This window comes from Pseudophryne corroboree, chromosome 9 (assembly GCF_028390025.1).
Source record: "Pseudophryne corroboree isolate aPseCor3 chromosome 9, aPseCor3.hap2, whole genome shotgun sequence".
NCBI classification, from domain to species: domain Eukaryota; kingdom Metazoa; phylum Chordata; class Amphibia; order Anura; family Myobatrachidae; genus Pseudophryne; species Pseudophryne corroboree.
In genome coordinates this window covers 95,955,062-95,971,738 of record NC_086452.1, presented here as the reverse complement: position 1 = coordinate 95,971,738, position 16,677 = coordinate 95,955,062, and the positions used below count along the sequence as shown (strand labels likewise).

Sequence of the window (16,677 nt, the reverse complement as noted above, 5' to 3'; positions counted from 1 at the left end):
CTGTTTTTCGCAGCGGTGCGAACAGGTCGGTTATGCGCATGTGCAGTGGCTGCACTGCGCAGGTGCATCATTGCCTGGCGACGGACGGCGCCAGGCAGCGATGCAGCTAACTAAAAAAGCTGTCGCCGCGGCGACCACAAGAAGATTAACAGGAGGAAGGTGTTCCGCGGCATCAACTGACCGTTTTCTGGGAGTGGTGTAGCGAACGCAGGCGTTTGAAGGGCGGATGTCTGACGTAAATTCCAGGACCTTCAACACTGGATTCATCGCACAGGGTAGCTCATACCCTGGTCTACTGCTACACAAAACTTTTTTTGCATAGCAGGGCTGCACAAGCGTTCGCAGCCTTGCTATGCAAACCCCCCCCCCCATAGGTGGCATCTAGTTGATCGCATGAGCAGCAAAAAGTTGCTACGTGCGATCATCTCGGAATTACCCCCCCAAGTGTCATAACCTGCCCAACTTGATATCGCACTATCGTGTAACCAGTTAGGGAAGTCTGATACCCATAGCTGTACACACACAAAGTCACACATGTCTTCAAGTTGCATCCATCAGATGTGACTCACTTACAAATGGCATTTATAATTAACCCTTTCTTTCTTCCCACCACTCACAGATTTCATCCAAACCCCAATTCGCCAAGGTGGGTGCAGAAGACCGGATTGTGTGGACCGGGTGGTTCTGTGGGACATACACAGATGACGAAATATTGGAAGTGTTGCCAGAGACTTTCACTTGTTTACCACTGTTTCTTATTAACGGGGCAGAGACACTGACCGCCATTGTAGGTACCTGGTTCCAAAGGAGCTTTGACTGTTGTTTCGGTAAACTGACTATAAATTCTCGGGAGCTTACGTGGCTGACCGCCATATGGACTGGTTACGAAGTACACGGGCATGTGCGCTCTACAGAGCTTGTTTTTTCTGTGCCAGTTGAGCCGCACATGGACATTTCTTACACAATCCATCCAGAGGATTTCAAGACTTTGTGGAATAATATTCACAAATCTGTGGATGAGGTAACGGTGAAGGAGATAGATGATTTATTTCAGTGTCTATGTTCACATTTCTTCAGACACTTTAAAATCTACTTATCGGCAGCACAGTTTGTGAAGGTGACCACAGCCGTAGCTGCAGCACACTGTGATGGCAAAGTAAAGGTGAGCAATTTTACTGGTGTTCCTACATCCTGATGTATTCTTGGTGATTGAGGTGTAGAGATTTTCTTTATCGATTTGTGCGGTGAAGCAGCTCGCGCGCACACTCTGTCACAGGTCCACAATAATCACAACAGTCTGATACTCACGATGAAACCCCAGTACTTTTATATTCATGATCTGAAATGGCATTCCCCAGCCACTAGTGCCCGTAGAAGAATGTGTCCTATGGGACCTGAGCTCTTTGTATCAGCGAGTCCCTTGCCTCCATTCCAAAAAAATGTGTTCCAGCCATCAGTGTGTTATTTATTTGTAATGTGCCCATGGTATAGAATCTCCGTTACTATGTGTAATGGAAATTGCGAAGAGAGAACAACTTGACAGCACTCTGCTAAAGCAAGGTAGTTTCTCTTATTTAACAAAGTATGCAGGGGTCGTACAGCTATTTCCTATTGGGGAGCAGAAGATGCTGCACATTGCGCATCACTCTCTCCGTGTTCTTTGCCCTTGGAATTCAAAGTGATGACTAGAAGTATGTCGGGCAATACTGCAGTGTACTGAACACACAGAATGGGATAAAATATGACCATGGCAAGTGAGGCCACTAATAAGTAACAATCATAAATTAAAGTGTTCAGATTTACAAACCTACCCCTGAGTCCCATCCCCCCCCCCCACCCCCACCCCCACCCCCACCCCCCAGAGGCCCATCTAGAGCGATCCTGGAGGATCTGGATGTTTTCATACGTCTACATCATGGGCCTGGTTCAGAGACTTACAAGAATGCAAAGCTGCTTGCAATGGAGCGTTGCCGCCTGCCACGCGAATGTCTCTGCCTGATTGACAGGCAGAGGCGATCACATTTTCTGACCCGCCCCCTCGCAGAAAATATGGGACTACGCATGCGCCCGCATCTTTTTTTTGTAATATTAGGTCCGTAGTGATTAGCTTTTATGCCTTGCAGCATTTCCTACCAGGGCACGTTTTGTATGAACTGGTGTATGTCTTGCCCTTCTAATAGGCTGTATTTGATGGCACTGGTCCAGCATTTGCCTGCAGATATGCATTTTTCCTGAACAATTAAAGGAAGCCGATGTCTGACATCTTTAAAATAAAATTAGAAAGAGCCTTCTCTAGACCTAGTCTGTTAAATTAAATGCAAACCTGTATCAAACCTTTCTAGGTTAGGTTATTGAGTAAAGTCAGAGACAACAGCCCTGATGTGTGTGATTAATGATCTTCTGTTTGTAAAAGGCAGACGATTGAGGTTAATCCTCCTGAATATCATTTAGCAGCAGGTTTGCCATACTTTTGAACGATGGGCACATCGTAGGCTGTTTAGGAGCTAAAATACAGCGTTAACTGAGCATTGATCTTTCCCCCAAACGGATTAATAAGCCATAGGCCATGACTCCAAGACCGGTAATGGAAAAGCACTAGGCTTTACCAGCCAGAGATGGAAGTACCATTAATGGCAAACCCTCCCTCTTAAGCAGGGATGTGTGCTGAGGTAAATAGCAGGGGAGACACTGGCTAGTATCAGAGCCAGACTTACACACAATATGTGAGTCCAAGGGTGCATGTGGGCATCATACACGGGTGCAGCAGGATATACTGCAGGGAATTTGGTGAGTTTTGGTCAGAGATCTGTGGTAAAGGTAGGCAGGGTGGCACTGCCTCTCCTTCCATAGACTCTTTACTCCAGAGTTTTGACTATAAAAATTATTAGAATTATACAAAGAAGATATTTCTAATATATTAGTATTTCTCTTACGTCCTAGAGGATGCTGGGGTCCACATTAATACCATGGGGTGTAGATGGGTCCTTTGGGAGCCATGGGCACTTTAAGAGTTTGAGAGTGTGGGCTGGCTCCTCCCTCTGTGCCCCTCCTACCAGACTCGGTTTAGAAAATGTGCTCGGTGGAGCCGGTCACAGCTAGGGGAGCTCCTAGGAGTTTTTCGTTTTATTGTTTGGTGGGGGGTTTTTTTTGTTTTTTTTTTTAAAGAGTTAGGTACAGGGAGACTGCTGGCAACAGCCTCCCTGCTTCGTGGGACTTAGGTGGGGGAGTAGGATTCAACCCTTGAGGTTAATGGCCCCTATCTCCGCTGACCGGACACTGAGCTCCTGAGGGTGATGATCGCAAGCCCCCGAGGTGACCGCTCACTCCCGCAGCACAGCCGCCACCCCCTAACAGAGCCAGAAGATGGCGTGATGAGTATGACGCCGACACCCCGGTAAACGGTGCGCCAGCGGGTATGGCGGCACAAGGGTGGGAGCACAGCTCTGAGAAGCTGCGCTCCGGAGGGCTCAGAGATGCATGTTGTGCGGCGCTGTGAGGGGCGCCCTGGGCCAGCGCAATACTGTAACACTGGTCAACTATGCTAACGGGCTAATCCCACTGTTAGCAGCAAGCAAACCTCAGGCCAGTATAATATAAGTAGTGCGGGAAGACGTGCCATTACAGGGGGCGGGGCTTCTTAGAGTGGATCCAGCACTCACCAGCGCCATTTTCTACCTGCGGATCACACTACAAAGACGCTGACAGGGAGCGCTGCCCTCCACTTAACTCCAGTTATCCTCTGCGGTACCAGGGGGTTATAGAAAAGGGGGGGAGGGTTATTAACTGTTTAATCTATTAAGGTTACTCAGTCAGCACCAGGCATTTATCATAACAACTGCCTATTGGGGCGCTGTGTGTGCTGGCTCCTTATACTCTGTCTCTCTCTGAAGGTACTTTGGGGGAAACTGTGTCTGACATTTTCCTGTGTGTGTATGTGTATATATCTCACATTACCATGTCTAGGGACTTTGTATCTTGTGCTGCAGTGTGTGTGTCTTCTCCAGAGGAGAGTATTCCATGTACTCAGGAATGCAATATACTATCTCAGCCTTCTGAATCCGAACCCCCATGGGTGGCTTCTATTAAGGAAATTATATCCCAAATTTCTCTAACGTCCTTGAGGATGCTGGGACTCCGTAAGGACCATGGGGAATAGACGGGCTCCGCAGGAGATAGGGCACTTTAAGAAAGCTTTGGACTCTGGGTGTGCACTGGCTCCTCCCTCTATGCCCCTCCTCCAGACCTCAGTTTTACACAGTGCCCAGAGCAAGATGGGTGCACTGCAGAGAGCTCTCCAGAGTTCTTTGCCTAGAAGCATTTTTGTTTTGATTTTTTTCTACCTTTTACTGCTTTTTTCACAGGGAGCACTGCTGGCAACAGGCTCCCTGCATCGAGGGACTGAGGAGAGAGGAGCAGACCTTCTTGTCAAAGATAGGCTCTGCTTCCTCGGCTACTGGACACCATTAGCTCCAGAGGGGGTGAACGCAGGTTCTTACTGGGCTGTCCACCCCCGGAGCCGCGCCGCCGTTCTCCTCACAGAGCTAGAAGTACAGAAGACCGAAGTCGTCAGGCGGCAGAAGCCTTCAGCTTCACTGAGGTAACGCACAGCACTGCAGCTGTGCGTCATTGCTCCCATACACCTCACATACTCCGGTCACTGTAAGGGTGCAGAGCGCAGGGGGGGGCGCCCTGGGCAGCAATATAAACCTCTGCATGGCAAAAAGACTATATACATGTACAGGTGGGCTCCGTACATGTATATAAAAGAGCCCCTGCCATATTTTACTAAGTTTGAGCGGGACAGAAGCCCGCCGCCGAGGGGGCGGGGCTTCTCACTCAGCACTCATCAGCGCCATTTTCTCTCCACAGCACTGCTGAGAGGAAGCTCCCCGGACTCTCCCCTGCTTACACACTGTGAAAGGGTGCTTAAAAGAGAGGGGGGGAGCACATAATTGGCGGTTTACATATTGTACAGCGCTGCTGGGGAAAAACATTTTGTGTTGGTCTCCAGGGTTATTGCGCTGGGGTGTGTGCTGGCATACTCTCTCTCTGTCTCTCCAAAGGGCCTTGACAGGGATACTGTCTTCAGGAAAGGGGTTCCCTGTGTGTGTGAGAAGTGTCGGTACGCGTGTGTCGACATGTTTGACGAGGAAGGCACGCTTAATGTGGAGGGGGAGTGCTTGAATGTCAGGTCGCCGTCGGCAACGCCGACACCGGAATGGGTGGATATGCTGAATGTCTTGAATGCAAATGTCAATCTATTGCATAAAAGATTAGACAAGGCAGAAGCTAGGGATCAGTCAGGTAGCCAGTCCATGCCTGTCCCTGGGGCGCCAGGTCCTTTGGGGTTTCAGAAGCGCACCATATCCCAGATCGATGGCACAGATACCGACACAGATACTGACTAGTGTCGACTATGAAGATGCAAAATTACAGCCAAAGGTGGCTAAGGGTATACGGTACATGATTATTGCCATTAAAGAGGTTTTGCATATTACTGAGGAACCCCCTGTCCCTGACACGAGGGTACACATGTATAAAGGGAAAAAGCCTGAAGTCGCTTTTCCATCCTCATTTGAATTAAGTGACTTGTGTGAAAAGGATTGGGAATCTCCGGATAGGAGACCACAAGTTCCCAAAAGGATTCTCATGGCGTATCCTTTTCCACAAACGGATAGGATACGCTGGGAATCTTCGCCAAAAGTTGACAAGGCGCTGACACGTTTGTCCAAAAAGGTGGCACTGCCTTCTCAGGATACGGCTTCCCTCAAGGAACCTGCTGATCGCAGGCAGGAAATTACCTTAAAGCACATTTACAATCATTCCGGTACTATTGCTCGACCGGCTATGGCGTCGGCCTGGGTTTGTAGTGCGGTTGTGGCATGGGCAGATTCCTTATCTACGGAAATTGACACCTTAGATAGGGACGCTATTCAAATGACCATAGAGCATATCAGAGATGCTGCCTTGTATATGAGGAATGCTCAGAGAGACATTTGTTTATTAAGCTCCAGATTAAATGCGATGTCTATTTCTGCTAGGCGGCTCTTGTGGACCCGACAGTGGACGGGAGATGCCGATTAAAAGCGGCATATGGAGTCCTTGCCTTACAAAGGGGTGGAGTTGTTTGGAGACGGCCTCTCGGATCTTGTCTCTACGGCTGGTTTGTCAAATTTCTTACCTTATGTCCCCCCGCAGCATACAAAAAAGGCACCTCATTATCAAATGCTGTCCTTTCGTTCCAATAAAAACAAGAAGGTACGTGGATCATCCTTTGTTGCCAGAGGGAAAGGCAGGAGAAAAAAGCTGCACACAGCTAGTTCCCAAGAGCAGAAGTCCTCCCTGCGTCTGCAAAGTCCACTGCATGACGCTGGGGCTTTCCGAGGGGAGGCAGATCTGGTGGGGGCTCGTCTTCGGTTTTTCAGCCACGTCTGGGTTCACTCGCAGGTGGATCCCTGGGCATTAGAGATTGTTTCTCAGGGATACAGGCTGGAATTCGAAGACTTGCCTCCTCGCCGATTTTTCAAATCGGCTCTGCCGGCTTCCCCGTCAGAGAGGGAGCTAGTGTTGGCAGCAATCCAAAAATTGTATATTCAACAGGTGATTGTCACAGTTCCTCATCTCCAGCAAGGAGAGGGATATTACTCAACACTGTTTGTAGTCCCGAAACTGGACTGTTCGGTCAGACCCATTTTAAACCTGAAATCTCTGAACCTGTACTTGAAGAGGTTCAAGTTCAAAATGGAATCACTCAGGGCGGTCATCGCCAGCCTGGAGGGGGGGGATTGGATGGTGTCCCTGGACATAAAGGATGCTTACCTTCATGTTTTGATATTCCCCCCGCATCAGGCGTTCCTGAGATGTGCAGGACTGTCACTACCAATTTCAGACGTTGCCGTTTGGGCTTTCCACGGCCCCGAGAATTTTCACCAAGGTAATGGCGGAAATGATGGTGCTCCTGCGCAGGCAGGGGGTCACAATTATCCCATACTTGGACGATCTCCTCATAAAGGCGAGATCTCGGGAGAGGTTGCTGGACAGCGTGTCTCTGTCCATGAAGACGTTGCAGATACACGGCTGGATTCTCAATATACCGAAGTCCCAGCTAGTCCCTACAACGCGTCTGACCTTTTTGGGGCTGATTCTAGACACAGACCAGAAAAAGGTTTTTCTTCCGATCGAAAAGGTTCAGGAACTCATAGCCATGGTCAGGTACCTATTAAAACCAAAAAAGGTTTCACTGCATCATTGCACGCGGGTCCTGGGGAAGATGGTGGCTTCCTATGAGGCCATCCCTTTCGGCAGGTTCCATGCGAGGACTTTTCAATGGGACCTCTTGGACAAGTGGTCCGGGTCCCATTTCTAAATGCATCAAAGGATCACCCTGTCTCCCAGGACCAGGGTATCTCTCCTGTGGTGGCTGAACAGTGCTCACCTACTAGAGGGTCGCAGATTCGGCATTCAGGACTGGGTCCTGGTGACCACGGACGCAAGCCTCTGAGGCTGGGGAGCAGTGACACTGGGAAGAAATTTCCAAGGTCTCTGGTCAAGCCTAGAGTCTTGTCTCCACATCAACGTCCTGGAGTTGAGGGCCATATACAGCGCCCTGCGTCAAGCGGAGGAATTGCTTCGGAGAAAACCGGTTCTGATTCAGTCAGACAATGTCACGGCAGTGGCTCAAGGCGGAACAAAGAGCAGAATGGCCATGGCAGAAGCGACCAGGATTCTACGCTGGGCTGAAGGCCATGTAAGCGCGCTGTCAGCGGTGTTCATCCCGGGGGTGGACAACTGGGAGGCGGACTTCCTCAGCAGGCACGACCTGCATCCGGGAGAGTGGGGACTTCATCAAGAAGTCTTCGCACAGATCACGGATTGTTGGGGACTGCCTCAAATCGACATGATGGCATCCCGTCTCAACAAAAAGCTAAAGCGGTATTGCGCCAGGTCAAGGGACCCTCAGGCGGTAGCGGTAAATGCTCTGGTGACACCATGGGTGTTCAGATCGGTCTAGGTGTTTCCTCCTCTTCCTCTCATACCCAAGGTGTTGAGAATAATACGAAGAAGCAGGGTCAGAACAATACTCATTGTTCCGGATTGGCCATGGAGGACTTGGTATCCGGAGCTGCAAGAGTTGCTCGCTGGGGATCCGTGGCTTCTTCCTCTAAGGCAGGACCTGCTGCGGCAGGGGCCCTGTCTGTTCCAAGACTTACCGCGGCTGCGTTTGACGGCATGGCGGTTGAACGCCGGATCCTAGCGGAAAAAGGGATTCCGGAGGAAGTCATTCCTACCCTGATCAAGGCTAGGAAAGATGTGACATTAAAACATTATCACCGTATATGGCGGAAATATGTTTCTTGGTGTGAGGCTAGAGCTGCTCCTACGGAGGAGTTCCATTTGGGCCGTCTACTTCACTTCCTTCAAACTTGAGTGACTTTGGGCCTAAAATTAGGGTCCATAAAGGTCCAGATTTCAGCCTTATCCATTTTCTTTCAAAGAGAATTGGCCTCTATTCCTGAAGTACAGACCTTTGTGAAGGGGGTGCTGCATATTCAGCCTCCCTTTGTGCCTCCGGTGGCGCCTTGGGATCTTAACGTGGTGTTACGTTTCCTCAAGTCACCTTGGTTTGAACCACTCAAAACTGTGGAGTTGAAATACCTCACGTGGAAAGTGGTCATGTTGTTGGCGTTAGCTTCGGCAAGGCGTGTTTCCGAATTGGCGGCTTTATCACATAAAAGCCCATACTTGGGTTTTTCACGTGGATAGGGCAGAGTTGAGGACTCGCCCTCACTTTCTGCCAAAAGTGGTCTCATCTTTTCATGTGAACCAATCTATTGTCGTGCCTGTGGCTACACGGGACTTGGAGGATTCCGAGTCCCTGGATGTAGTCAGGGCTTTGAAGATTTATGTGACCAGAACGGCTAGAATCAGGAAGACTGAAGCTTTGTTCGTTCTGTATGCGGCCAACAAGGTTGGCGCTCCTGCTTCAAAGCAGACTATTGCTTGCTGGTCCTGTAACACGATTCAGCAGGCGCATTCTACGGCAGGATTGCCGTTACCGAAATCGGTTAAGGCCCACTCCACTAGGAAAGTGGGCTCTTCTTGGGCGGCTGCCCGAGGGGTCTCGGCATTAGAGTTGTGCTGAGCAGCTACTTGGTCGGGGACAAACACCTTTGCAAAGTTCTATAAGTTTGATACCCTGGCTGAGGAGGACCTCCTGTTTGCTCAATCGGTGCTGCAGAGTCATCCGCACTCTCCCGCCCGTTTGGGAGCTTTGGTATAATCCCCATGTTCCTTACGGAGTCCCAGCATCCTCAAGGACGTTAGAGAAAATAAGATTTTACTTACCGGTAAATCTATTTCCCGTAGTCCGTAGAGGATGCTGGGCGCCCGTCCCATGTGCGGACTTCTTCTGCAAGACTTGTATATAGTTATTGCTTACATAAGGGTTATGTTATAGTTTTTCGGTGGAACCGTGGCTATGTTGTTTTTCATACTGTTAACTGGGTAAGTTTATCACAAGTTATACGGTGTGGCTGGTATGGATCTCGCCCTTAGATTTACAAAAATCCTTCCTCGTACTGTCCATCTCCTCTGGGCACAGTTTCCCTAACTGAGGTCTGGAGGAGGGGCATAGAGGGAGGAGCCAGTGCACACCCAGAGTCCAAAGCTTTCTTAAAGTGCCCTATTTCCTGCGGAGCCTGTCTATTCCCCATGGTCCTTACGGTGTCCCAGCATCCTCTACGGACTACGAGAAATAGATTTACCGGTAAGTAAAATCTTATTTTCATCTAGGATAGCTCAAAAAATCTGTAGAGGTTTTGTCGTATTCTGCTCCCACTGCCTCATCCAAGACCCCTGGTGTATATACCCTAAGAAGCGTGCTCTTGCCCAAATGATGCAAGCCGACACGGATACCGACTCTGAGACGGTGAGGGGAATATACTGGGGGGAGAGGCATCCCTTGCTAAGGGGGTGCAACTCAGAATAATCCTGGGAAAACCCGGTGAAAAAGTTGCAGATCCCTAAAAGGGTTCTCATTGCTTTTCCTTTCCTTGAGGAGGACAGGAAAAAGTGAGAACTTGCTGGTAGTAGATGCTTCTGTATCTAGGTTGTCTAAGAAAGTGGTTTTACCTGACCCTGGGTCCACCGCTTTAAAAGATCCGGCCTACGCTCAAATTATTATACACAGCAAATGGCGTAGTTTTAAGACCCCCTATTGCTTGTGCATGGATTTCTAAAGCCATAGTAAAGTGGTCAGGCACTTTACTAGAGGAGTTAGATTCTATGGATAGAAGTGACATTGAATTGTTTTTTTATGTCACATGCAGGATTCTGCAGGTTTCATGGTGGAAGCCATGAAGGACCTTGGACACCTTAATCGCAGAGGACTCTGGCTGTGCCAATGGTCTGCGGATGCGGAATCCAAGAAGAGTGTGGAGAACCTACCCTTCACAGGTCAGGCTCTGTTTGGGGAAGCATTAGATGCGTGGATCTCCACGCAAGTTAACTTTTCTTCCCTCTGCTACTCTACCGACTAGGAAATAATATCCTAAGTCTGCAGTGCAGTCCTTTCGGACCGCAAAAGTTAAGTCCAAATCCCCCTCCACTTTCTTTAGAGGTGGTCGGGTGAAATCCCGAAAACCGGCACCCAGAGGTACCCAGGAACAGAAACCTGGTTCTGCTTCCTCAAATTCCTCGGCATGACTGGACCTCCCAGCCTGGAAATCGGGCAGGTGGGAGCAAGACTAAGAATTTCAGTCATGTCTGGGCGTCCTCATGCCTGGATCCCTGGGTACAAGATATTGTTACCCACGGGTACAGACTGGTTTTTCAATAACTCCCACCTCACAGATTCTTCAAATCAGGCTTGCCAGCTTCGCTGACAAAAAGTGCCATCCTACAGGAAGCCATTCAAAAATTGCTAAGATTAAATGTCATTGTTCAGTTCCACCTCACCAACAACACAAGGGTTATTAATCAAACCTGTTTGTGGTACCGAAACCGGACGGTTCGGTAAGGCCAATATTAAACCTAAAGTCATTGAACCCCTACTTGAGGGAATTCAAATTCAAGATGGAGTCTGAGAGCGGTGATCTCAGGTCTGGAGTAGGGGGAATTCCTGGTATCCCTGGATATCAAGGATGCGTACCTTCACATCCAGATCTGGCTGCCTCACCAGGCTTATCTCAGATTTGTGCTGCTGGACGGTCACTATCCGTTCCAGGCACTGCCGTTTGGCCTCTCCACGGTACCAAGAGTGCTCACTAAGGTCATGGCGGAGATGCTACTCTTCTGCAAGCAGGGTGTGAACATAATTCCTTATCTGGACGATCTGCTAATAGAAGCATCTTCCAGGGAAAAGCTGTTACACAGTATTGCTCTCTCAACTCAACTGCTCCAGGATCATGGATGGATCCTGAAGCTTCCAAAGTCTCATTTGGAGCCGACAAGGAGGATGTCCTTCCTAGGGATGATCCTCGACACGAAAGTTCTGAGGGTGTTTCTGCTGGAAGAGAAGGCGTTTGTGATACAAACAATGGTCCGGAATGTCTTGAAGCCAACCTGGGTATCTGTTCATCAGCGCATTCGCATTCTGGGGAAGATGGTTGCCTCCTACGAGGCTCTACAGTAGGGAAGATTTCATGCAAGGTCTTTTCAACTGGATCTCCTGGACAAATGGTTGGGATCTCATCTTCACATGCAACAGAGGATACGTCGGTCACCGAATGCCAGAATCTCACTCCTCTGGTGGCTGCAAACCTCTCGCCTACTAGAGGGCCGCAGGTTCGGGATTCAGAATTGGATCCTCCTAACCACGGATGCAAGTCTCAGAGGTTGGGGAGCAGTCGCCCAAGGGGAAAACTTCCAAGGAAAGTGGTCAAGTCTGGAATCCATCCTTCCAATAAACATTCTGGAACTAAGGGCCGTGTACAACGGTCTTCTACAAGCGGCACATCTTCTGAAAGATCAAGCCATTCAGGTTCAGTCGGACAATGTAACGACAGTGGCCTACATAAACAGACAGGGCGGAATGCAGAGCTGCAATGTCAGAGGTAACAATCATCCTCTGGGCGGAAAAGCACGCAGTGGCGCTGTCGGCAATCTTCATTCCGGGAGTGGACAACTGGGAAGCGGACTTCTTCAGCAGACACCGTCTCCATCCGGGAGAGTAGGGCCTCCACCCAGAGGTGTTCACAGAGGTGACAAGTCTTTGGGGCGTACCTCAAATAGACATGATGGCCTCACGCCTCAACAAGAAGCTTCGAAGGTACTGTTCCAGATTGAGGGATCCACAGGCAGTGGTGGTGTATGCCCTTGTAACTCCGTGGGTGTTCAAGTCAGTGTATGTGTTCCCTCCACTTCCACTCATCCCAAGGATTCTCAAACTGATCAAAAGAACAAGAGTTTAGGCGATCCTCATTGCTCCGAACTGGCCAAGAAGGGCTTGGTATGCGGATCTTCTGGAGTTACTGTTGGAAGATCCGAGGCCTCTTCCTCTTCGAGAGGACCTTCTGCAACAGGGGCCGTTCGCTTATCAAGAATTACCACGGCTACGTTTGACGGCATGGAGGTTGAACGCCAGATCTTAGCTTGGAAGGGCATTCCGAACAAAGTTATTCCTACCCTGATACAGGCTAGGAAAGGAGTAACATCAAAACATTACCATCGGATTTGGAAAAAGTACGGGTCTTGGTGTGAATCCAAGAAGTTTCCTACGGTAGCGTTTCAACTTGGACGGTTTCTCCTCTTCCTGCAAGCAGGAGTGGATGTGGGCCTGCGCATGGGCTCCATAAAAGTCCAGATTTCGACCTTGTCCATTTTTTTCCAGAAACAATTGACTGCCCTCCCCGAGGTTCAGACTTTCTTGAAACTGGTTCTGCACATCCAATTTCCCTTTGTGCCTCCTACGGCACCTTGGGATCTTAACATGGTGCTGCAGTTCCTGCAATCAGATTGGTTCGAGCCTTTACAGGAGGTTGAGGTCAAATTTCTTACTTCGAAGGCGGTCACACTGTTGGCATTGTCATCTGCTAGATGTGTGTCAGTATTGGGGGCATTGTCTTGCAAGAGCCCCTACTTGATTTTCCATGAAGATAGAGCTGAGCTCAGGACGCGTTGGCAATTTCTTCCGAAGGTTGTCTGCTTTTTGATATCAACCAACCTATTGTGGTGCCAGTGGCTACAGACTCCTCAATTACTTCAAAATCCTTGGATGTTGTAAGGGCTTTGAAGATTTATGTGAAGAGAACTTCTCGTCAAAAAGTCGGACGCTCTATTTGTCCTTTATGATCCCAACAAGGCTGGGTGTCCTGCTTCTAAGCAGACGATTTCTCGCGGGATCAGGTGTACCATCCAGCATGCTTATTCTACGGCTGGCTTGCGGTGTCCAAAATCTGTTAAGGCCCACTCTGCGGCTGCAACTTTGCTGAGCGGCTACTTGGTCAGGATCGAACACGTTTGCCAAGTTCTACAAGTTCGATACTTTGACCAAACTTTAGGTCCTCAGAGGCCAATCGGTTCTGCAGGAGCCTCTGCGCTCTCCCTCCCGTACTGGGAGCTTTGGTACATCCCCATGCTACTAATGTGGACCCCAGCATCCTCTAGGACGTATGAGAAAATAGGATTTTAATTACCTACCAGTAAATCCTTTTCTCGTAGTCCGTAGAGGATGCTGGACGCCCGCCCAGCGCTTCGTTTTCCTGCAGTTGTTACTTGGTTAAGTGCTATGGTTCAGCCGTTGCTGAATTGTTTCTAGCTGGTTAGCTTGGTTTTCTGTTATTATGTGTGAACTGGTATGAATCTCGTCACTATCTGTGTATTTCCTTCTCTCGAAGTATGTCCGTCTTCTCTGGCACAGTTTCTAGATAGTCTGGTAGGAGGGGCATGGAGGTAGGAGCCAGCCCACACTGTTAAACTCTTAAAGGACCTGTCTATACCCCATGGTACTAATGTGGACCCCAGCATCCTCTACGGACTATGAGAAAAGGATTTACCTGTAGGTAATTAAAATCCTATTTTATTTCTCATTATGACCATCGCTCTTCTACCTCTCCCAATGAGTTTATAACAAGCAATGCATGGAGCAAACAAGCTGTGCTCGTCATCTCTGTATTGTAATTACATAGAGGTAACAATAGATCACTATTGACATATAGTAGCTTTATTAGATGTTGGCCTTCCTGTGTGTATGTACCTGAGAACAGGCATCGGGCCATCCATGTGGAGATTTAAATACCGGTCTCTAAAGTAAAAAAAAAAATTGCTCTCTCAAATATATTGTTTCAGTCATTGGGTTTTAACTTTTCTTTTATGTACCCTTCTCTTCTAGTTCTTCAGCAAAGACTACCTGATACGGGTGCTTGGATTTCTCACAGAACTGGCAATGAACAATATCCAGTATTAGACACTGCACATAGACTGCCATCAGAGACTTTGTGGGAGCGTTTTGTCTTTCCACATATTCAGAAACCTCTACCTTGGATTGTACAGATGTTACACCCGCCATTCACACACTTGTCATGTTATTACAGTCCCGCGTGATACCAGTCTTGTGCTCTACAGCGTTTCCTTGTGCTCCATTGTTTTAATGTCCGCTGGATGAATTGGCACTTTTGTTATGTGTTTTTTAAATGATAGTGTTGTCTGCTAAAATGTCCTATTTTTAAAATAAAGCTTTTCCCCGAATGCGGCCAGCGAACCTGTTACCTGTAATCTGAATACTTGAGGACCGCGTTTGGGAACCTCAGAAATAGATTGATCCTACACTCCCCAGCTAGTCTTCTCGCTGCCAGGACTGTTAATTGGTAAGGAGAGCATGCAGGCGTTACTTATTTGCTCCCGTATGCCCCCTGGAACTGGGAAGCTGGACTTTGTATGTGAGTCGTCGTCCCCACCCCTCCCCACCACCACCAGATTTACTGATTCTCAAAATTCCCATCTGTGCAGGGTTAGGACTTCAGGCCTGATTCAGAGGAGTGCATTTCCTATTTTATTTATTTTGCACATGGACGAAGTTTTCTACTGCGCATCTGCCACGGTGGTCGTACTGCAGATTAGGATGCAGAGTGATTGACAGGCAGTGACAGTTTATAGGGTGGAGGCTACTAAAACGCAGTTGTACCACAACATTTTTTTATATTTTTTTTTGAGGGGTTGGGGTTGACACTGGCATCTGCATTCCTGTATACAGTGGTTCTGGCCTCATGGTCTTTGTTGCAGCGGACATTCTGAGCAAACCGTAGCGTCCAATAGTGTGATGGTTTGTGTCCTCAAACGCAAGTGGCAGATATGAACACAGGGCTGCAGAATTAGCGTATCATAGATCCACTGCATACAAAGACAACACAACCTGATTTGCGTCTTCTCTGACTCAGGCCCTTTGTCCTTGATAAATCAATCCCTTACTCCCAAACAGAATCTGACTTTTAGCCACTAAAATCCTACAGTCTTGTGGGCTTGCTGCTTATTGGATTCTAAACTTAGAATTTGTCAGTGAACATATTGGTTAATTTTTTACAGAAGTATTCATCCTGTCACCAATGCGTTCCGGGATTTTTAGTTCTGAAGTTACAGGTTGCATAACCCAGACCCAGTCTGTCAATGTCATTTTGTTTAATCTTTGTTATGGAGTTTCTATGTTTTTGTTTTTTGTTTTTTTTTGTTTTTTTTTAATAGAGTATTTTTATTCAACAAAAATGGAAGAATTACGGACATTTCAGTGTATACCGGGAAATCCGGGTGACATTATACAACTTATACAATTTACATAGCCCCGCCACACCATATACACATAGGTTTAAGCATGACCGGCAGACATAAGGCTATCTCAATAACAACCCACAAAAACAGTTTTTCTGAAGGTAAATATCAACACATTCGTAAAACATTTTCATATTTTCTCCCCAATCTAGCTCAATTAACCCCCCAACTATAAGGCCAAACATGGCCTAGTGCACCGAACAAGGGTGCCTAAAATAACAATAATTATCAAAAGAAATAAAACAAAATAAATAATAAATAAAAAACATAAGCAGAATAAAACAAATCAATACCATCAAGCCTATAGTCTCGTAGTCGTGCGAGGTGAGGTACAGAATCCGCATAATGTACATACCAATATGGGGGGAGGGGCCCAGGCCATTTACACAAGTCCCATATAACCAGGCCATCGTGAAGGTGCAAAATGTCTCAAAGCTTGAGGGCAGGGGAGGAGTATATAGAATTGACCCAGAAGGACCATATTTTCCCGTATTTAGAGAGAGCATTATTTTTCATATAGACATACCGATCTTTCAGTACGGTGTCATTCACCAAGGCTTTAAATGCAGACATCGTAGGAGAATGTGGGGCCATCCAAAATGCAGAATCCCAGAGTCAGCATGACTCTCTGTACCCCCGTATGTTCCAGAATCGACCCGACCCCAGCCCAAAACACCTGCAAGGACGGACACTCCCACACTAGATGCAAGAATGATCCGCCAGCAGTCCCACATTTAGGACAAGTGGCAGCGCCACCGGCCCCGAATCTGGCCAACCTGCTCGGCGTTATATACGATCTGTGTAGTACAAAGAGTTGAATTTGTTGGAACCGCAGTGATTTGGTGACCTGGCTCGAGTTCCCCAGCGCGACCCCCCACTCCTCCACATCTATAGGGCCTAAATCATGCTCCCAATGTT

The 16,677-nt window shown here is 48.1% G+C and overlaps 1 protein-coding gene across 1 annotated transcript in view; it reads left to right on the top strand.

Moving 5' to 3' along the window:
- The window catches only part of CENPL (centromere protein L), a 60,233-nt gene extending 45,535 nt beyond the window's left edge, over positions 1–14,698 (top strand). The window contains exons 4-5 of the mRNA XM_063939679.1: positions 620–1,162; positions 14,330–14,698. Coding sequence (XP_063795749.1) covers positions 620–1,162; positions 14,330–14,404 — 618 coding nt within the window. The 3' untranslated portion in view covers positions 14,405–14,698. The remainder of the gene's footprint in view (positions 1–619; positions 1,163–14,329) is intronic.
- Positions 14,699–16,677: the final 1,979 nt, after the last annotated feature.